The sequence below is a fragment of the Astatotilapia calliptera genome, chromosome 3 (genome assembly GCF_964374335.1).
Source record: "Astatotilapia calliptera chromosome 3, fAstCal68.1, whole genome shotgun sequence".
Lineage (NCBI taxonomy): Eukaryota > Metazoa > Chordata > Actinopteri > Cichliformes > Cichlidae > Astatotilapia > Astatotilapia calliptera.
The window spans coordinates 40,319,047-40,342,107 of record NC_137424.1 but is presented as its reverse complement, the minus strand read 5'-3'; the positions used below and the strand labels follow the sequence as shown (position 1 = coordinate 40,342,107).

The window sequence follows — 23,061 nt, the reverse complement described above, 5'->3', positions numbered from 1 at the left end:
AGCGTTGAGCATTAAGTACACCTAGTTAAAAATAATGCACTTTAAAAGGATAGCTCGGGTCTTTTGAAGTGAGGCTGTATATGAGGTACATATGTATTGTGAGTGTATTACACACAGTAGATGGCAGTCAGTAAGCTCCACCTACGGAGAAGCAGACGGGGCCACCGGCACGCAAGATGAGCCTCCATCCTAATAAAACTGATGTCAGTTTAAATGTACATTATATCAAGAATATGTTTACTGCTTTATTTTGCTATCAGACAGCCTTTTCTGTGAGGAAAGAGAAGTTCTACTGCTTGTTGTTTCAATCGCTCTGGCCCACCAGCGTCCATGGACAAAAACAGCAATTTTACCTGACAGCACACAGGAGTTGCTGGTCTCCTGCTGCCTTGATCAGTAAGTGTAATTGTGTTATTTGGTGACTTTGGTGTTAGTTCGGGTTAGTTCAGATTTACCAAAGTCACACAAACAAACTGAGCCTATCGTGCGTGTTGGTGGCAGGAATGTGCTGACTGCTGTCTACTGTGTGTAATACACTCACAATGTACTTCATACTTAAAAAAACCTAAACTATCACTTTAACACAAACAAACTTGAATCAGAGCATGACTGTCAAAATGTTCAGTCTTTTTGAGACAGATTTACAGGGGTGTTTTATGTCATTTATTTTATGGAGGCAACAATTTTGTCTGCTATTGAAATGTCAATGAGTCTGGAATGGTGGACTGGTGTTCTAATAAACAGTTTGATCATAAAACTGGAATTTCAATGTGTAATTTATTGTATAATTGTAAGTTACAAGTTATTGTAAGTTACTAGTACTCAAAAAAATTAAGGTAACAATTTGCATGGATATTTCTGAGTAGAATAAAAGTAAAAAAATAAGTTTTAATAACTAAATGGAGTAATTTTTTAAACAATTAAAATTAAGTTGGTTCAACTTAATTAAGCTTGTAGAGGACAAAGCAAATCATGTTGTTTGTACGTAAGGAATAGAGTTTGCCTAACTAGAGAACTCTTGTGGCATTTACGCTATAGTGGCTAAGCTGAAGTAACTTAAAAAGATCCATGCAAATTGTTACCTTAATTTTTTTACGTTAAGCCAGCAGATCTTTTTTTAGAGTGTACAATGTAGCTTGCCATCATCAGTGTGTGAACGTGTGTGTGAATGGGTGGATGACTAAATGTAGTGTAAAGCGCTTTGGGGTCCTTAGGGACTAAGTAAAGCGCTATACGAATACAGGCCATTTAAAAATGTAAAAATACGGTTAAAAGTCCCAAATTTATGCCCTCCTTCATATTTTTTCATCCAGCATGCCGGCCTGATTCTGGCCCCCAGGCCTAACATTTGACACTCAGGGTCTACACAAGTTTACACAAGCAGGAGCCAGGATAATGAATCCATAAACAAGATGTGTCCAGTGCATACACACATATTTACAAAATGAATGGTAAGAAAGTGCGAACATGGTCAAGTGCATCCCCTATATCATTATGAAGGGGGCGTTTAGTTATGTGAAGCAGAACTTTGCATCCTCAACTGAATTTTTAATTTATTTTTGTAATTAATTCTTAAAGTTTGTACCTCAAAATTTTACTTAATAAATTTAAGTAATTCTGACTTATGGATGGAAAAAAAGAGGAAAAATCTGTGGCGTGAACTAGCTTCCATACATTTGTGCTGCAAAGTTGGGAATTTTAACAGGTAGCCGTAGGGGCATGACTAATTCTTCACACCATTTATACTCAAAAATCAGAAATCTCAACTTCTGAGTCAGCCTATTCCACCAGAACATCCCATCAAGTCAGATTTCCAAATCAGAAAGTTGAGGCACCCCCGCTAACCCTGACTTAACCATCCAAGATGGTGGAAGTGCAGGACAAAAGTGTTAAAACTGTAAAACTTGTAATCTGTGCTCCAATTGTTTGTGCATTTGTGATTTGCTAAATGTTGAGTACTGATTCGGGCTCGATCCGTGAACATGCCGTAGCCTCATTTTTGGATGCAATAAACAAGACATTGAGCTGAGCTGTATGAGTGTGGGTCAGAAAATTTTAATTTTCAAAAAGAATTGCTGTCAAGAGCATGCCAAAGCAACAGGTGGCGCTATGAACATAACTATTTAGAAATGTTGGCCCATAAAAAGCCAACTAATAACAACACGGTGTACAGTCACATCAGAAAAGCAGATAAAGGTGCACGCCTAGGATGTTTTCCTTGTCCACATTTAAATGCAGATCATCTTGACCCTGGAAGGACACTTTTAGAAGCTTCTTCTGTAGTGTGGCCTGAAAGGCCGAAACACATCAGAAATGCGACATTTACCAAAATAGTCTAGTACATTATAGTTTCAGTCATTTCTCTGGTCCTATTCAGTGCTTAGGCAAGCAATGCTCCTGATTTACTGAGTGACCTTAAACACTGTCACAAAGAATGTCCCTGTTTCTATAGAAATCCACAATCAGTGAACTAAAAATGAAGAAGCAAACCATCTTTGTGATGCACTCTGAGGCCCTCACAGCAGATAAACTCATTCAAATTAATCTCATTACAGTTAAATAAGACAAGGCGGAAATGCAGAGCATCATAAGGAGAGAATGGACACAGCGGCCATCTGGTAGTAGTGGCGACAGCCAGCGATGATGCCAGGCTCGGCTACGGTGACAGCATCCCTGGCGAAGACAAACGACTGAAAGAGAGCAGAAGACGGATGGTGGATGGGAGCCAAAGCAAGAGGACACAAAGTTCAGTCATAGGGAGGTGCGCTGGCCATGAGCCAGCGGGTGGACCTGATGTGTCTGACTGCCAATAATCTCGTTATTGTATATGTGTTCATCATACTGTATCTGTGTTGCAGTTACACAAACACACCTACATGCACAAATACATACACAGTGGCACAAATACACTCTATAACCCTGCTTGTATAAACATTAGGAATACCTGCAGAGTATCGTGTGAACAAATTCAGTTAAATAACCACAGGAGTCCCTATGTGGAACATCACATGAGCTTTATGTCTGGAGTTCCCAGCGGTGTCAGATTTTTCACAGAGTACATAAATCCTTTAAAGTGCTCGAGAAAAATGCTACGGTGAGCTTCCACAGTGATAGCAGATATGATCGACACCACAGAGGGGAAAAAAAGCTACTTAATGGTGCAATTTTTGAGTGCAAGAGTCTATTTTGAACCTCAATATGCACTATATTTATATTATTTTATATGGGTTTCCATGGCCGAGCAGCTGCATCCAAGCATTACATCACCAAGTGCAACGCAAAGTGTCGGATGCAGTGGCGTAAAGTACGCCACCACTGGACTCTACAGCAGTGGAGACATGTTGTTTACAGTGACGAATCACGCTTCTCTATTTGGTAATCCAGCAGATTGGGGATGGACTCTTCTTGTTCCAGAATGGATGCACATCAATGCACCAAAGAAAGGACCATAATGGCATGGACCAGCAAGTTTGGTGTGGAAGACATTGACTGGCCTGCACAGAGTCCTGACCTCATCCTGACAGAACACCTTTGGTTTGAATTAGAGCAGAAACTGTGAGCCAGACCTTCTCATCCAACATCAGTATCTGACCTCACAAATGCGTTTCTGAACGATCAAAAATTTCCATAAACATTCCTCCAGGTCAACATAATATTAAACCCTATGGACTGAAAACAGGAAGCGTGAAGGGGTGAGGGACAAGAAAATACTTTTGGCAATATAGTGTATGCTCAGTTTGATTGAAGCTAGGATTTGGAAACTTCAGTTTGTTGCAGGTTAACAATTCCTTCAGTTTAAGTCCTCAAAAATGATGTAACTGCACATTAATGATCCCATGCACTAAGCATGCAAGCAAAGAGTGCTTGCATGATGTACTAGACTACAGTCTGCTTCTGTAAAATCAAGGCTGTTGTAGTTAGTGTTATAACGAATCAAGGAATGGTATGAAATCTGATGTTCAATATATGAAAGAATGCTAAAAGCTCCGTCGAGTGTGTGTGTGAAAATCATTTCCTAAAATAGTTTGATTTCCAGTCTGCTTTAAAGCATCAACACATCTGCTGAGCGCAGTAAAAACAGGTCTTAAAGCTGCAGAAAGAAAACAGATGCATAAATCTCCCGTCAGATGTACGTCTTGGGCCCTTTGATGAGGCTAAGCGATGTATTTTTATAGGTTTACATCACTAGTCTCTGGCCTTGCACATCATGTACACTTTGTACCACTAAATGCTGGCAACAATACAGGAAGTCTTCCGGTCTTTATGACTTCCTCCATGGTGCGGTCCACAGGAAGCTCGATGAATGTAGGGCATGGATGAAGCTTTTGTTCCAGAAGCACATGTGGGAACGGTGATGTGGGCACTACTCCATGCTTCAAGAGTGATTCCTCAACATTATTCACACTTATTCTATTGCAGTACTGTGCAAAAATCTTGAGCCATCCCTCGTTTCTTTATATTCTGCTTCCAAGGAGGTAGATTTTCATGTGGTTTTTTAAAGTGCTCTCGAGCAAAACATCTGAAGGCTTTTCTGAAATCCTTTCCAATGTTGTTTTTCTTTGGACATTGGCTGCTTTTTCACTCATTTTCCATCCAATTTGCTCCAATTTCTTTTATTGAATCTGTCCAAACGTATCAGAAGGGGGGGGGGGGGGGGAGCGCTTCCTTAAGAAATAGGAAAAAAAGAAAAACAGCATGACCTGACGCGGGACCTGAGATATTCGTCTTGCACCTCTGTTGATCTGTTCAGGCTCTCATTCTTGCAGAAAGGAAACAGAGAAACGGTGAAGGTATGCCAGATTACACAAGAACTGGACTGACAACAAGTGGCAACAGGAAGTGATGAGTCCAAGTTTGAAATTTTGGGTTCAGCCTAATTTTTCAGCACGACGGTGATCCCAAAATATCCCAGTGCACACGATGCCAATACCTGGGTAGCAAAAACACACAGTGGAAAACTATCAGTCATGGATTGGTCTGGACCTCAAGATTATTGAAGCAGTGTGGGATCAGCACGATAGAGAACAGAACAAAAGGCAGAAACATCCAAAGAAGAGCTTTGAATGTCCTTCAAGAAGCCTTTCTAACTATTCCTGAACACTACTTAAGGATATGTCAAGAAAGCTTGACTAAGAAAGGACTTTTCATGAGAGGTTAGAAACAGCTATGCTCTTTTTTCCTTATTCCCCCTTACAGTTAGCCACATTAAACCATAAATAAGCCAATAAAACCTTTGACTACAGCCAGATGCAAGATGCTTCTCTTAATCCTACAACGTTCCTGTATTTGTCTCCATGTATATATGAGCCTTAGGGCAAAGTTAATCACTGCAGACTCAGTAAAGTAAGTTTACACACAGTCATGGTATCCATGTGTGTGGGTCCATCCACTACATGACATCTGAAGCCATCTGAGCCACAAACACCACAGCCGACGCAACCATTTTCTAATGTATTTCCAGTTCCTTTTCCTCACCGCCCCCTCTTTCACATAGTGTACATAGCCAAACAAAAAGCCTTTCTCTGTCTTTCCCTCCCTCCCCTTCCTACTCCCGACACCACCCAGCTCTCACTCTCCCTCTCAGCCGACTCGTGAGAGACTGTTTGCTGTGATTATGGATTTGTCTGGGTTATAGGATGCGTATGAAATTAGCTCTGTCACTCAGGAGCTGGCTGGCTGGACTAAAAATGGGGAGGTGGAAACTGTAAAAAACAATAAGTGCCACATGGAGGGAGTGAGTGAGGGGAAACGAGGGGAAGAAGAAGAAAGGAGGAGGGAAGTAAGGAGGGGCTGCGAGGCCTCAGTGCTTTATTTTCTTTGAAAGCTCCCTGAAAACCACAGACACATGGTACAGAATTCCCCTCACAGTAGAAGTGGGAGGGAGGGCCAGCCTTTGCAAGAAAACACCACACACACACACACACACACACACACACACACACACACACACACACACACACACACACACACACACACACACACACACACTGATAGAGAATATTTTAGGCGAGCATAGAAACTTGGAATTGTGTGAACTCGACACACAACACTCAGCTAACACAAAAGGCAGCACAGAAAGAGGGTGACTTTGAAGGAGCCGGCAGGCCCACGCCTTTACATGCCAGCACATGGAAACCTCATAACATCAAACATCATATCACCTTAATACCTCTCAGCTCTATGGGAAAGTGGACAGTCCCACTTTCCACGGGTATTGGTAGAGAGTTGGAGGGGGGTGTTAATCCAATATACAATGTGTTTAACTTTGACTGGCAGGTCCCCTCCAAATAAAAAAAAACCCTCCCACTTTCTCATGGCTTTGGGGCCTCTTCCAGGGTGTAGATGGAGGACAAGTGTAGAACTGGAATTTAAGTGGAGTACTGAGAGAAGGTGAAGGGTCAGGTGTGAATGGACTTGTGAGGAGCTGTGATCTGGGTTTAGTGTCGGCACAGCATCCCCGAAAACTGAACGCTTGATTGTCTGATCGATAAAGGAAAGGAATGGATTTAAAATGATTACTATCTGTTGCAATGATGATAGAAAATTGATCTTTGTGAATTCATTTTACTTAAAAGTCATGTAGTGGGCCAACAGCAGACCCCCAGGATGAGAAGTGCAAAGCCTCTTGACTTTATCACATTAGATAATACAGTGGATGAGCCACGCCATCTAGTGGAACATCTGTGCTCTTGCTGCAAAACCAGATCAGGTCACTCAATGTGTGCTATCCGTAAATTCAGCTAAAACTGACAAGACACAGAAGAGTAGCAACAGAGTGATGACTACATCCTTGTGATTGAAACTAACTAAATGTGTACTACATCTGCATTCCCTTTACGGTTTAATTCGAGACAAATAGGGTAAATAATGGAGCGTTTTAATGAATTACTCTGTGTAAACTTATGAGATCGGTTGATGGAGTTCAAAGAAGCCCCACTTGGGCAAAGGAGGATCAAGTTTTCCATCTCAGAGACCGGCATGCTGAAAGCGTGAATGTAAGCTCAAAAACAGGAGATGGAAAATCTGTGTCAGCACGCTGAACAGCCACTGCCTGCATGGAAATGAGGACACAAGGAATACAATCCATTTATAAAAAGCCTCAACAATGACCTTGCTCTGTTTTCCCTCTTTCTATTTGACATTATAGAACGCAAATCATTTGCCAAACGACTCAAAACCAACGCTCAAAAAGCCACATTTCACGTCTTCTCGGTCAGAGCTGGAGTAATTCAGTGAAAAGGCTGCGTTATCATACATTCCCAGCACGCTGAGTTTTCCACATCATCCAGAATTCCAGTAAAGCACTCTGCTAGTCATCACAAATTACTGGTTTAAACAATACTGAAACAAAGAACAGAAACGCAGGAGAGCTGATGCAGCATTAGGAAAATATGTTAAAGCCATTCAGTTCATTTAAATATCTAGACAGGAAATTATACATCAGTAATACCAGGAACAGACTACAGAGCTTTTCTGAACAGACTATTTTTTTCTTTATTATTTAAACTAGAGCAACATGCTTTTGGCATCATTCATAATGTGGATAATAAATATTGCAACATCAGCATACTGCAATCCAGTGGGATCTGGGTGAGTGCTAAACTCCTGCACCTCATGCACTACACCTATCAGTTTAACTGTAGGCACAAAGATGGCTTTATAAGCTTTAGTAACCAGGCAGAAATGTAATGGGTCACATGCCGTCACAATTCACAGGTTATTGGTAATGTGTGAAGTGCACAAAGAAAGTGATTAGTTTTCTTGTCTTTTCTTGGCTGACTGTATTGGACAAGCTAGTGAAAATTGCAATCCACTGAGAAGTCAGGGAGGTTCACGAACATTCATATTCAGGACAAATGAATCTCATTCAAGTCTAAATGAATGTGTTTGAGTTCCGGAGGATTATGAGTGCATGGTCAGTGGTAATCATGGCCATAAAAAGCATGAAAATATGTAATTTCACTGATCATGTTACTGATGTTAGCATAACAGTAATAGGAAGGCCAAAACCACAGCTTCCTGATGTGGGGGTCAACCAATAGGATCACTCCATCTATGATCATGAACATTTAACAGGGGTGGGCAAAACATTTTCCCAAAGAGCCACCATTAGGGCCTGATTGTAGCAATTACTATGATCAGTAACTGTTTATAATACAGAGATTAAATTCATATTGAGCAGAAGTTTAGCTTATTGGTTGGGTCATCCACAACAGTCCCCCATGTGGCCCCTTGGGAAAATTGTGCCAACCACTGCAGGATCCAAGTGGTAACATGGATAGCAATGCAATATTTCAAACTACCTCATCATTTGGTATTTCTTCGTCATTTTGTGTAAAATGTATCATCATGAAGAGTCTTTTGTTAGACTTTGCTGAATGGTTTGAACTGAATGTTTTTCAGTACATCAGGAGCAAGAACTATGGTGAAGTTGTAAGTAGTGTGCATGGAGGTTATGCAGTGGAAAAAACAAAAGTTCTTGTAAAAGACAAATGTGAGCTTGATACATTACGTGATCATTATTTGCAGCTCATCCATCCTTTGCTGGAGGAGCTAAAATACTATTTAGAACATTTTAAGCCAAAAGGTATTTCTAGCTTTATACTTAAACCTGCTTTGTTAGCATTAAGTATCAAAGCTAACTGGTTTTAGGTTTAAGACTAATTGGTCAAATTGTGCTTTTGTTAGCTAAACCTGACCCATTAGCTTTTGTTCTTTGGCTAAGCGGTTCTTGTTCCTAAAGCTAACAAAGTGGGTGTGTATGGGAACATCTTACACATTAGTCTTTGAGCCTACAAGTCAGGTTTAGCCACAAAACCTACTTTGTTAGCTGGCACTGGGCTTACTTAGCCTAGGAAGAAAAGCTAATTGGTTATATTTAGAAACAAAGAATACTTTGTTAGCTTCAACTATGAAGGCTACTTAATCTTTCACGTTTCCTAGGCCTTGCTTTTTGCAACTTTAGTAAAGTCCCAGGCTTTTAAAGTATTGGAAATGCTAGCCTAATTATAAAAATTACCAGGATGCTCAATACCACCTCCTCACTACATGAAAAGGTGAGGACAGATGTTTGAAATATTCTCATGAGATCTCATAATTTCACCAAACTACAGAGACCTTTTATGTAATTAGACACTGAGGTGTTTTCAGAGGGAAGACAGTTTCTGGTTGCAATGACGGTGCATATTTCACATTTTTGAAGCTAAATTAAGGGTATTTTCTGTTATCGTCCTAATATTACATCTACTATTACAGTTACATTACTATTAAGGGTCTTTATAGTGTTTATCCTTAAAACTCTGCAGATCACTGTCCAGTTAGTCCTCTTTGTTGCTGGGTACTTATAACCTAAAACAATAAATTATAACAAAACAAACAAAAGTAAATTATGAGCCTTTTAATTTGTATGGTGCAGCACATACAGAGGAGCATCACAGCAGATATACAGACAAGAAACAGAACTGCTCATCTCAACGATGCTCTTTCTGCCAGCAGACAAAGATTTGCACAGCTGCTCATCACAAATCTAGCATTTAAACATCTGCACATTTTAGTCAATTGGCTCTTTATGCTCCATTTCCAAGGTGAGAAGACCGATCAGCCCGTTGCACGCATAAATCCAGTTTAAATCTTCAGCAGGCGCGAAGAATGTAAACAAAAGGAAACAGACTGTCACTGTTTAAAGCTGGTATCAGGAGCTATAAACTTCACTAACAAAAGTACCCTTGAATGTAAACACGGTTTAATCAGCCATTTATAGCTCAGCCCTTGTAATAGTATATCCATCAGCTCAGTCATGTTGTTTAGAAATGTTTGTTGGCACAAAAACACTGTCATGTGTACTTTTCCAGCTTTTATTGGAACTGTTCCAGCATTTTTATTGTTTTTTTTATCTGGGTGAGGCAGGTTCACTGACTTAAAGGAAACATTTTCAGTAGAAGTTCGTAGGTACTCCATCTCTAGCAAATCTTTTGTAAATGCCTGACTTCCTACTACACTTGATAAAACTTCAGAGCCACCGCTTTCCTCATTATCTGGAAAAAAAATCTGTTTTTTTCCATTCATAATCGGCTTTTTCGCTTTTATCCGCCTTGTTTTTCTCTGTGCCGCTGAAATCTCCCATCTCATTATCAGTATTTTCCTCAGAGTTCTTGGTCATGTTTTTCCACTGTACTCATCATCATCATCAGAGTTTAAATTCGAACGGTTCATCGCTTTCTTTTGCTCGGTCGTAGCTGTCACGTTTGGAAAATGATCCATATCAGTTGGCCTGTCAGGAGATTCTGTTGTTTCCATGACACCACTGAACGAAGCACTTCCAAGAACATCGGTGTAAGTGACGGCTTTAACTTCGGCGGGGCGCTTGGGCAGCCTGACTATGGCCACAGTGTGATTGGTGAATGTAGAATCGCCGAGCTTTTTGCTGTTTCTGTGTCTTGCCTTCGCGTGTTTGGCTCTCACGGAGCGGCTGGTGGAGGTGTGGAGCAGGGTTGCCTTCATCTCAGCAGGTTTGCTTTGGTTGGGTGTCCTTAGCTCTGATTTTTGCTTTGATGCAAAAGTGAGGCGCCCCGCTGACCTCAAATGAGCGGAGGAGACTATGTAAGATGCTGATGCTGGATCTTGCATCGGGTGTTGCCACCATATTTTGTTGCGAGCCTGTGCTGTCGTGTTTTTTAAGGACTTGAATCTCCGGAAAGTGTAGGGTCTGCTGCTGTTTTTACCAGGTAAGACTAATACAGAATCCTCTGCTGTCTTTAAATATGGTTTAAGGTCAACACTGCTCAACTCCTTTGGAGTCCATGTTGATGTATTGCTGCTGCCTGGCTCAGTTTGATTGGAAATTTTGAAGCTTCTCGGTTCTGAGGTCTGTCGACGTCCGACTTTAATACCATCAAGATCCTGCTGGAGTCTGGCAGATTTGTCCGGTCCTTGAACTGAAGGTTTGGCTCCCTCGAGTGGTCGAGAGTCGGATCTTTTTGGAGCTTTTGTTATTTTGTAGGTTCTGAATTGTCTGTAGTTGAGGTTTCTGTCCACACTAGGGTCACGTTTAGGTGTCATTACTTGCATAAACCCTGATACAAACAGCGTGGGTGTTGTGACTGGGATTAAGGTGCTGGGTGAAGGTGAAGAATAAACTACAGGGTTTTTCTCCAACATTACCGGTGGTGTTGTAGTAATAGCAGATCCTCCTCTTTGGCCAAAACTGTACCTTTGGAGCAGAGCAGGGTAAAAATTTGACATTTTAAACTTATAATGTTTCATGTTCTCAAAGCTGTGCTGTTTGGAGTTTGGCTGTTCTTTAAAGGTGAGAGCGCGTGGCTTCTTTACAGCTTGCCACACAGGATTTTTAAACTCTTTGAAGCCAAAGATACTTTGTGTGCCCCCTCCTGGTTTTTGGATTGGCACCAAATCTCTTGTAGTTGCATTGACTTTGCTGACTGAAAGAGGTTCCTCACTTCTGGTGGCATACCCGTGTGTGGAATAAATGTGAGGTGAAGGGGAAAAACTTGCCATATTCTTCGTTTTTACTGGAGCAAGATGGAGATCGGAAGATTGTTCTGTGATGTGAGGAGGAAGAACTAAGCTGGAGATGGGTCTTTTTAAATCTTTGAGCATCTGTTCATCATTCTGAGCCGCACTAGTATGATGATATGGCAGATTGGAAGTAATTTGCTTGGTTGTATCTTTTGTGTTATAATACCTGGATCCAAATCTGCTGGCAGCAGGTACATCAGAGGGCCTTTGATTATCTGATGTAATGAAAGCATTGCTTTGTCCACTTAAAGCCTCTCGTCCATCTCCCACAACTCTATTAACTGAGGTCTCAGGGCCCTTGAAAAGATACGCTTGCATCTTTTTGTGTCTTTGTGTCTGACCGTTGCTCATTGAGTCTCGCCCATGGGGGGAATCTGTGATGGATGATGTCAGTTTTTCTGCGCTTGGGTTTGTGTTAATAATGGGGGTGTTTGCGCCATTGCTGATTGATGTTGCGTGAGGAGCCAGATGACTTGTAGAGCTGAGAAAATTGCTTGATTGACTCCCTCTCCATGTACTCTGTGCCCCAACTGCTGGAGATTCATTTGTCTCTTTATAGTCACTGTAACGCCCCCTTGGTGTTTCCCAATAACCACTCGTCTGGGATGAAGAAAGAGAAAAAGAAAATGGGTTTCCAGGAGATTTATCTTCATCCGTCCTTGAAGAATCAGTCTTTGCAACTTGTCCTCTGCTGTAAGGTTTTGGAATATATTTCAGGTCCCAAATTTTTGAAAAACTCAAGCTTTGGTGACTGCCAGCTTTTTCTGTAGGTGGTTTTCTAATAATCATTGACTGGGAATCATGAAAATTTCCAATTAGGGCTTCTTTCTGAGTGAGCGTGGGGTCATTCCCTTTGGACCTCCATCTCTCTGCGCTTTGCCCTCCGTGCTGGGGAGAGGATCTGCTAGTTAAAAAGCTGCTTGCCGGCCTCGCTCCATCTGTTCTATGGCCTCTCTGCACTTTTATTATTCTCACTCGAGACTGCCTGCTTGCTGGGCTGTTTTGACCGTCACTGTAAATACCTTGTGTAACCTGTAAAGGTTTTGATTGCTGATCAATGATTGACGGAGTCCCTCTATAATTTCCACGCGTCTTAGTTTCGTCATCAGTTCCAGTGTGAAGTCCAGTTTCTGTTGACAGCAGACCAGTAGAGGCGGGACGATGTTGCCTATACGGAGTGTAAAGTTGTCTCCAGGCGTTGTACGTCGCTCCATTGTGCTTCTGAGTTGCTGTGTAACTGGCTGAAAGTGAAAACAGATAGAAAATTATAAACTAAAATATTTTACATATCATATAGCCTGGCAATTGGATGACTGACAACTCTAGCAGGTTTAAAGCCCGTGTTATGTCTTCTTGAAAGAGGTCTGATGACCTACATGATTGCCAAAGTTTCACATAATGACGACATTGTATCTACAAGTAATCCCTTTGGAAGCTCTGGTTTCAGGCTGCTGTCGATTCTCAGTTTCAAGCTTTCCCCCCTCATTACACTGTTAAAATTTCAGGCAAACACCCAGATATTCAAGGAATTACAACTGGTACGAAACAACAAAGTTTTATTGTATGCTGATGATATCCTACCCTCTCTTTTAATGCTAGCAAGGAAAGCCATGGTGAAGTGGATTGGCAAGGATCATCACTACATTTCTATGTGGAAATCTCAGAGGTTGTGAATCTGGAAAAGCAGCATCTCATCTCTTTGACATAGTTTCTTTTTTTGCTTTCGTTTGTTTACTTATATTTAAAAATGTAATAAAAAGAACAGTGTTATGCAAACTTTTCACCCCATGTACCAAAAATGAGAGCTTCACAGGATATTAAACTGAATACATTTTATATAACCTTAGTTTTATATAGAACCAATTTGATTTAACTGACATCTTAACTACGACACTTACAGCAAGTTATTATTTTCTAGAGGAGTCTAAGTCACGGTGACCTGTTAAAATCTTTGCTCTGGAAACAGTCAAACATCCACAGGAAGAACAATCTAAACACAACAGAACTGAAACACTGAACACAACACCGCAGAATTAAAGATGGGAAGCTAAGCAGTCTTGTTACTGCAAATGTTTTTTCATAATTATTAAATGAATCATGTTTGCGCCACTATATTTAATAAATAAACATTAGCTAAATCCACCGATTCAAATTAAATTGTTTGGCGTTTATAGAGTTTGTGCCGGTGAGATCATCTGCTGCTATGCTATCATCTGCTATTCAACCCTTCTGTTTGCAAGAGGAATCAAGTCAGAAGAAAGTTAGTCTTTAGAGGGCGCTCAGCTTCAGAAAGTGGATGAACTTGGCAGTCTGCACCATGGTCCTGTGACTTGTGAGTCATGCAAAATTCTCTGGCATCTTAGATTAAAAACTGATTCCTGACTGTAACACTTGTATTTCATAATCTTCCCTTATATGATGTAAGATTACTGTTACTGAAGATGAAATGTTTATTTTCTTCCCTCACGCCAGATGGCTGCCCCCCCACCCCTGTCTGAAAACCCCAACAATCTTCTCTCTACTATTGCAGGATTTTTACTTTTGCAATTTAAAGTGACTTGAGGGGACAGTTGTTGTTGATACTTTATAAATTTAAAAAATGGAATCAAATTGATCTTATTAAAATAAGATCCTTATCTAAATGACCTGGAAACTGTTTGTGACATCCCTGATAAAAGTGCGTTCTGCCATCATTGACACCATCAGCTTTGTTGAAATAAATACTATGACTCTCCAGCTAACACATGCACAGCAAAACCCCACAACAGCCATTAGGATGAGCATGCTTGGGCTCACCTCTCGCAGAATCTGGGCACACAATAAACAGCACGATGGCTGCACAGATCGGCACAAACACAAGGACTCTGGAGAGATAAAAAATTACACCCAAATGTAGATAGATAGAACTGAACTGTCGTCACAAATAATTGCTAGTGCTTTTCAGATGTTTTATCTGCATGTGCAAAAAAACCCCACAAAATACTGTGTACCGTTTACCTCAGGTGAGGAGCAAAGTTGCTGAACATGATCAGCAACTTTTTTCCAGGTTTATACGACTAGTAAAAGCTGCAGCAGCGCCGTTAGTCGGTATCTTTTACTTGAACCATGTAGGGGATCTTGCAGCTCTGCTGGTGCTTGTCAGTCTGATTGGAGGCAATACAGTTCACCTGGCCTCAGGTGACCAACTTCCTGGAGCTATGAGCAAAGGGCTATTTGTTGTTTTTCTGACTTCAGTGAATTTTATGTAAAACATTAACTTTCCTTTTTTGTCTACACTCCTCTTTCCTTTGAAAGGCCGTACATTTCCCCTTCAATTTACTTATCAGCTTTTAATTATGACAATAATAAATTCAAACTTTGTTGTTTTTTATCAAAAGGCAAATCACTAAAAATCCACAGAAAGCTTCAAACTGTGTTTTTTTAAAAATGTGTTTATTTTTTTAAATATTAAATACTTTCATAAAAACAAATAAAAAAAAACAATAAATATCAAAACAGTTGCATCTGTACATAAGTGGGGCTGAAAAGGCTGCTTTGGCATCGCATTTGGCTACACAGCGGCCAAACAAGGAATCAAAACATTCACAGTGTCCACATGGCTTTATCATCATCGCCATCAAGTCCATTTTAAGATGATTCGTCACTCATACTGCATTACTCTGGGGCCATATGGGCTGCTCAAAACATGTGGCAGGACATCATGGCGAGGGCCCTCAGGTCTTCACTGGTCATACAGTCTTCTGAAAGAAAGAGAGAGCACATTAGAAAACAATGAACAACTTAATTCAATGGAAACCTCCCTAAAGTTAAAGAATGTTGTCATTGAATGGATACACATGCCAGTTCTTACAAAAGGTACCGAAGAAAGTGTGATCAAACCAAACTATAGTGTGACTAAGTTTGCATCTCTTTACAGCACTAATCATTTACTTAAAATAAAAAGTTGGCTATTATTTTCCTTTTAGTTCCTATAGCAGTTGGATTATTCATGTGAAGTTTTTTTCCTTAAGATTTCAGAATAAAATCACTAAATGGACACAAACTTGAGATTTTTAGATGATATTTTGACAGTCTGGTTTCGCTGATACTTAATCGAGGATAAATCTGCCAGTGAAAGTATCATAAACCACAATCAGGGTCTCTCTTACCTTCTCTTCTCTGCTGGCCCTTGCCGTTTATCGCCTGCCAAACTTTCTTCAAAGACCGCCGGAGTCTCCCGCCTCCTGTGCCCGCGGAAGACTCGCTCTCCTCGGCTGGAGTCTCGGGAGCTGTCGCTTCCTCCTCGTCCCCTTGAACCTGATCGTCCACGTCGGGCTCGTTGAGGAGTCCCGCAGCCGTCAGCCGCTCCAGTGCGCTCTCGTCCACCCTCAGCTCGGCTCGGATCTTCCCATGATCGGAGATGGATGTGATGTGTCGGCACAGCGGGCATACGATCAACCTGCCAGCCCCCAGATGCGCATCTCCGGGTCCCAGGGGCCTGGACAGGGCCAAGAGGCAGCTCTCGCAGAAGCTGTGCTTGCACTGGAGCTCCCGGGGACACCGCCGACCCGCGTTGTAGGTCTGGTAACAAACCCCGCACTCGAGTTCCTCTGCGCACATGTCGTTTTCTGATGCTGGCGTTTCGTCCTTAAAGTTTGAATGAACCAGAAGGCGAGTCGCTCTCAGCTTTATTCAAACTGCACCGAGAGAGGCGGGGCGTGGACGTCCTGTCGGAAACCTAACCTTTCAGACCCAACTAAACACGGCCGATGAGTCACAAGCCCCACGTGATGTAACGATACTGCTGACAATGACGCCATGAGAAGTGGTTCCAAAACACACAGACACCCACACCCAGCTACAGTAACACAGTAACAAGTGTGTATCTACACAGAATATCCACATTAAACATACAGAGTTTGTTTTCATTCCTCCTTGTCTCTCACACACTCCTCTATCACTGTGCAGTACATGACAGGCAGGAGGGCAAGATACAACAAGTCAAGCTGTGTAGACATTTCTAATAGTCCCAGGAAGTTATCTTCAGAGATCAGAGAAATGTCTTTCACATATCAGACTAGGCTTTTCCTTCTTATCTAGTTGTGTATGTGTGTATATGCGTGGGTGACGTCGGCTCTTCCCTCTCCACAGTAATCCCCCAAATAAAACTCCTCCTATCAGATAATCCAGCCCTAACTCCTTTCATGGTGATTTCCGCTGTGCCACAGTCTCGGCCAAAAATCACAAAGCCAGAACCTCTCCTGTTCTCTCCGTTTGTGTGTTTCCTGTGTGAGTTGTAGAGTCTTTTGTTCTCTCTGTTCTTTTTACGCCTTCCCACTTTTCCCCCCTGCATTGATCTTACTGTACAGGGTATAATTATGTAAAGCACCAGGTCTCTTTCTTAATACTCAAAGGAAAATGGGATCATATCCTGTGAAGTATTTCGTTTTTGTTTTTTTTAGAAAAGGGGTGTTTGGGTTTTTTGTAATGGGTATATACATGAACCACTTTTCACCTGTTTAACTACAGACACACAGAACTTATACTGAAATGTTACGACTAATGTTTCAAGTCAACAAACCTAACCAGGAGTGATGCTCACTGATGCAAATATCCAATTAGTCAGTCACATCGCAGCAACTCGATATATTTAGGCATACGCCTGCCATGTAAACTGGAGCTGCCAGGGATCGAACCACCTGCCTTCTGAATAGTAGGCCTGGTCTACCTCCTGATCTACAACCAGACAGATATAAAGGCAAAATGGGCTCTAACTGGTTTGCTCATGCCTACTTGAGAAGTAGGGCGTGTGTCTATAATTTTAAGGGCTTTCTGAATCTTGCACAACCAACCTTTAAACACAGCATGTGTGATACAAACAAACTACGCCAACGCCAACGAACACAAGGGACAGACCTCAGGTGGGTTACATGTCGGTTTCACTTGCTGTTTACGCTTCAGTACAAGTTTACAGTTTTATTTGTCATATGCAGGAAACAGCAGCACACACTTTATTCCCGGTAAGCAAAGCTAAGTGAACAGGTACCTTCCAAGTAATATAACAATAAACTAAATAGTAGGTCAGATCACTTAGATCAACATGGGTGTGTAAAATGAGTGAAAAAACACTTTAAGATCAACAGTTTAGGAAAATCATATCGAAAAATCTTAAGTCACAAGTTAAACTGTCTACTGTGAAAATTCTCCACCTGAGCTGTTTCAGGTTTCTGAGCTGGTCAGCAGGATCTCAGTAATGCTAAAGAGAAAGGAACCAGCCGTCAATTAAAAACCAGTGATGGTCTTTGCATGGAGCCTGCATCTCACGTGTTTATATCGCTGTATTAATTACAAAGGTGTAAAAACTATACACCTTCCAAACCGATACCAAAGTTTCTCTGTATGTGAGGAAACCTCTATGATGATCAGTTTCTCCATTTGAAGAGCATGAGAGGTGGCCACTGAATGAATCAAGGAATCTGAGCATGTATGCTATGTATAAACTGCAAGGATGTTTAATAATTTCAGCCTAAGCCCTACTTTCTATTTTAAAATCCCAACATGCTGACTGTGTGGAAGCATAATAACATGATACGCAAGCGGAGTAGTGCAAGTCATGATCGAGAGACACCAATCTGTCATTTTCTGTCTTTTGTGTCCTGGTTACCTTTACATCACTGAGGGTTTAATTACTGCTCAGCGAGCCACACAGGTGCCTCACTGGGGACCAGACGGATAAAATCAGGAGAGACTGAGCGAAAACAAAAGGTTGCCAGTCAGCTGAGCTCAGACATTATAAACTCGCCTGATTAATGTGCACCGTAACGAGAACAGATCTGTACCGACATGAGAGAAACTGCGTGTGCCTGTGAAGAAGAAGGCGCCGGTGTTGTAGGTGGGAAACAAAGGTTCCTTGGATGAGTGGGAAGCGGAGCGCAGTGGGTAAGTGACTCTCTGATCTCTTTTACGTTTGTGATGATGGAGCGCTGTGTGTTACTCTGTGTACAGTCCCAGCAGGCCCGCTCGCCTAGAAAAGAGTTCACTTAAGTATGCATAGCTGTCTTCCACAGGTCGCTTTCATTCACTAAAATGCTTAGTTTGGCTCTAAAAGTCGACTTTCTGTTCTCATTGCATGAATGTGCTGATGACTTATTGAAGAAAGGCTTTCAGGTTGCCATGGACCGATTCAAAGGGGACCCGGTGTGCTAAGCAACAGTCCCCCACTGAGTGTGTGTGGCTTACCTCGTCATTGTCCCGTGCGAGACACAAATATAGAAAAGCAAAGCGCCAGTAAAGCTACACAATTCTACTGATTCCTTTCATAAATCACAGATCAAATGACATCAACAAATGTTACAGACTGTCAGTGTGTCTGACCAAAAGGTTTTACGCCTTAAAGTAAAGTATTGTGTATTTCCTTGTATCGTTTTTATGGTATATACAGTGCCGTGGGAAAGTCTTGACTGTGCCATGATTGCTTTACATTTTGATACCAAGGAGCCAGAGTTCTTGTAATTTTTAAAGTTGACTTGAGCAGTATTTCTCCACAATTTCCAAAGGTCATGTTCAGTCCAGTCCTTATGCCTGACCATTTCCAGAGGAGTGGTTTTGTATTAACCTCTTAACACTCACCTGTGAACCACTCAAGTCTAAAACGTATCTAACTCGAGGGATGAACGGTTTTTGTGTCTACACATAACAGAAAACTTAAAACATAAAATGGCGTGGTTTTTGTGAGTGAGTCTCAAAGACCTATCAGCCCAAAGCTTTGCATATTTCAGCATGGTGTGCAGTGTGTCCTCAAAAAATCTGAGGAAACTGGGCAAAAGAAGAAGCAGCAGGTCTAAAAAAAACTATCTACAGCAGATGCTGTTCAAACCTTCTGTGTATTACAAACAACCAATTACAAGAAAGTTGCCTTAAAGAGAGAGGCACTAAAAATGGGTTGTTTTTGTCACAGGATGAACAGCGGGGCTGCACTTAAGTATAAGAAAAAAAGCATTATTTAAAATATAAATTATGCAAAGCTACTGTAGTAGAATCCAAGAATCAGAAACTGTGGAAATGAGCATAACAGTTTCCCTGAATTTGACTTCTGGCAGCAGCTTCTCATTGCAGACAACCTTATCAATCTTCACATCTAATGACAGGAAAGCAAAGCAGGGCATTTCCCAAAAAGTCTTCTTCCCATAAAGATTTTATTTGACTCTAACACAGCCACGGTGTTAAAATGCTGGGCTGCTGTGTCAATTCAACACACCTTTTGAAAAGAGTCTTTGTGTTAGAGATCCACTTAGTTGATTTAAAATTACACTTCCATGAAGTAGAAGAAAGCCGGTAAAAGCCAGCCCAACAAAAACGCTGGGTCTTACATCACCCTGAGTTCAGTATGACATCACTCAGTAAATAAATAATGACTTCTGGCTCGGTACACGCAATCTGTTTGCAACACAAACCGCTTCCCCTAAGTGCCTCCAAATACAGTAATTTTGATACCAACATTTCTTATGTTTTCTTAATTTAAAAAAAAAAAACAGCTGCTTTGAATGACTGAAGTGGAACAAGCCTGAGCTGGGAAAAGACGACGTGCTCTGACAAACACACACACCCACAAATGGAGAAATCTTAGAGTGACTGATTACTTCCTTTCCCGACTATTTTGTATATTTTTCTCTGACTGTGTGTGTGTGTGTGTCTGTGCTATCTAGCACGCACTCAAGGGCAAAGGTGATTGTGAGTAAGTGAGGGGGGTGGTGGATGGTGGATGTGTGAGCGGTTAAACGGATGAATGCTATGACTCATGGGCCGTGGAATCTGTTCATGAAAGTTAAAGAAACAAAGGATCTTTGGGGGAGCAGATCCTGATGTTTCTGTCTCACGGAAAGTCGACATGAAGTTTATGTTGATCATGTTTTCTCTCTACAGAGTTTAACATCTTTAGCTAAAAACTCATCCCCGACTTGCCTCTCGCCAGTTCTTCTACATCCACCCACTCCCACACCATGTCAGGGCATGTTGCCCCAGTGCCGCAGAAGGGGGATCCCGCTGCTGCTTCCGTGCCCAGCCGTGGCTCCGGTCCAGGGGAACCCATGGATGTGGAATGCCCCATCTGCTACCAGGAGTACAACTGCTACAACAAATGCCCCCGGATGTTGGAGTGTCTCCACGTTTTTTGCACTGAGTGCCTCCAGAGGATCCAGCTCTGCCCCCCTGACGCCCACAGCCCACAAGCCATTCCTTGCCCTCTCTGCCGCCATCTGACCCCACTGGAAACCGGGGATGCCCTCACCTTACCCTGCAACTCCCGCATCCTGTCCAGGCTGCCCCCCGGGGCCTTCCACCTGCCCATGACTGTGACCTCGCGGATGGCTACAGTCACCCAGAGAGTGGTACTCTCCATGGAGGGCAACAGCAACAGGGACACCCGCTTCATCATCTTACCCACCGTCAGCCTGCGGGTGCAGCAGATGCACCCCGAAACCCCTTATGGCACAGCGCCTGGCCTGGTGGGCGAAGAGGAGATCATACAGCAGAGCAGGAAGACGCTGTTTTGTGTACAGATCCTGGCTGTCATCTTCTGGGTGCTGTTTGTGATCACTTGTGTGTTCGGGGTGGTGTTTGGGCCACATTTCCTGAACAGGAAATTTTAGAGTTACAGAAATTGTTTGCCAGTCTTTTTCTATTAACATGCTTTTTTAAGTGTACTTAGCATTCACCCTGTAATCAAATTAAGTTTTTACTTATTAGAGCTGCTCCTTTATTCAAAAGGGGTTGCTCCAGAAGACAGCTCTGCATATGGGATTTGGTAGAATTTTTTTGTGTTACAGTGGATACCCTTCCTGACACAACTCCAAAGGAGTTTGTGTCTCCTCCTGATCTTGAACTGGTGACCGTTCACATTCAAACTACTACACTAGAGTCCAATCCTTAAATGTGTCCTTACTGAATGCCTTAAGTACAGATTTTTAATCAGTGATAGCTTGATAAAGCGTGCCCCCTAGTGGTTAATAGGGAAACAACCAAACCCTAAGGTTTCTTTAATCGTTCTCATCATGCTTATTGTGTTTGATAATATCATTTTGCAGCGGCTGACTCTGCTGCCAAAGAATAAATTAAATGAGGTCCTCAGTCCTTACATCAGTCCTTTACTTTGTGCAGGGTGTGCACATGTTTGGAAATCAGTGAAAGTGGCCTAACTTTAATAATCTACTTGAGAACGCACATGTATTTATTTCATCAGTGTGCACTCATTTCTCTCACCTGTGATGTAAACTACAGCAAACGTAATTGAGCATACAAAAGTTTGAACCGTACCTCACACAGAAACTTCAGTACACAGTTATAACTGTTTTTCTTGGATGAACACATCTGCCCCATTATGGAGAATAACTTTCATGGTAAGTGATATGATTTCTCTGTGCTTAATATGTTGGTATTATGCTTTGTGAAGTTGTAATTATTAAAGGAAGGAAAATGAAGTACTGAAGGGGGGCATGTAGAGGGTTGGTGGGACAGATAGCTGCAAGAAGACAGATAGCGGCAAGAAGATGATTAGCAATGAATAAAAACACGAGTACACATGAGTTTCTTTTTAACCTGTGGCTAGACAAACATTGTGCTGATATTAATTATTAATTTCTAGTTTTAGGTCATTTGAAACATGAAATATGCACTGTGTTAATAAAAAGCTCACCCTAAGCACTGTATTCTTCTGTTTGACATTGCCACCCAATTAAACATGCAGTTTGTCCCATTAGTGCCTTTTGTCACCCAGTGTCCAGGTTTCAGTTCATTTCAAGGGTACCTGTGGCTCAGGTGTGGGTCAGCAACGAATCAGAGGGTCAAAAAACAGAGCAATTACCAATAAGTGATTTTAGATATTTTCCAAAAAGTTATTTTAAATTTTAAACTATTATAAATGACTTATTGGCCTATAATTCCCCCCCCCCCCCCCAAAAAAAAAAAATGTCAAAGATGTCTCTCATGAATGATGTCATGGCATTTTGACTCAGAAAGAACATTCCTGTCACTAAAAGGCTAAAATAAGCTGCAGTCAGTTTTTGGCAGAGTTACTGTTATATAGCTTTTATTTATCCGGATGCAAAGTCTCATTGACATTAAAAATGTCATTTTCAAGATCACAATTCTATAAAGATAGTTCTTGTGGCCAAAAAGGTCTGGATTCATTATAATGTAGACACAATAACGCAGATTCATGAAGACACTTGCAAAATAGGTAATTTCTTTATTTTATATATAAAGGTACTGAAACCTTCGTTACCCTTTTGCATCCATCGCAGTGGTGTTAATGTTAGAGAAAATGGTGCTTATGGACATATAAAAGCACTTTATGAATGTGTGTGACTGGGTGAATAAAGGCTCGCAGTAAGAAAGCCTTTTGAGTGTTTAACCTGAGTAGATAGGCGCTATTTAAGCACCAGTCCATTTATCATTTACAGTCTTGAAGTTTAATGCTCCATACTATTTAACCAACTGATGGAAATAAAAGCTCATTATTAAAATGTTAGACTAAAAAACAAAAAAAGTATT

General features: G+C 41.5%; 2 protein-coding genes and 1 long non-coding RNA gene across 4 annotated transcripts; 1 reads left to right on the top strand and 2 right to left on the bottom strand.

The window, feature by feature from the left end:
- Positions 1–12,637: 12,637 nt before the first annotated feature.
- On the bottom strand, positions 12,638–14,673 carry LOC113018739 (uncharacterized). The gene is made up of 3 exons (XR_013902299.1): positions 14,533–14,673; positions 14,332–14,399; positions 12,638–12,776 (listed from the first exon to the last, which is right to left on the bottom strand). It is a non-coding gene; the product is annotated as an uncharacterized LOC113018739 (long non-coding RNA).
- A 273-nt stretch (positions 14,674–14,946) lies between these two features.
- Positions 14,947–16,428, bottom strand: LOC113018741 (RING finger protein 227). 2 transcript variants are annotated; one of them, XM_026162072.2, is made up of 2 exons: positions 15,684–16,428; positions 14,947–15,275 (listed from the first exon to the last, which is right to left on the bottom strand). In XM_026162072.2, exons 1-2 carry the CDS (start codon positions 16,132–16,134, stop codon positions 15,214–15,216), a joined length of 513 nt encoding a protein of 170 aa, XP_026017857.1. In that variant the 5' UTR covers positions 16,135–16,428; the 3' UTR covers positions 14,947–15,213. The 2 variants fall into 2 exon arrangements, with proteins under 2 accessions (XP_026017857.1, XP_026017858.1); XM_026162073.2 differs by having other exon boundaries at positions 14,947–15,272; positions 15,684–16,233.
- Positions 16,429–18,212: 1,784 nt separating this feature from the next.
- Positions 18,213–22,280, top strand: LOC113012437 (E3 ubiquitin-protein ligase RNF182). Its single transcript, XM_026152656.2, has 2 exons — positions 18,213–18,453; positions 20,437–22,280. The coding sequence occupies exon 2, from the start codon at positions 20,514–20,516 to the stop codon at positions 21,159–21,161; it is 648 nt and encodes a 215-aa protein (XP_026008441.1). The 5' UTR covers positions 18,213–18,453; positions 20,437–20,513; the 3' UTR covers positions 21,162–22,280.
- The last annotated feature ends 781 nt before the right edge of the window (positions 22,281–23,061 follow it).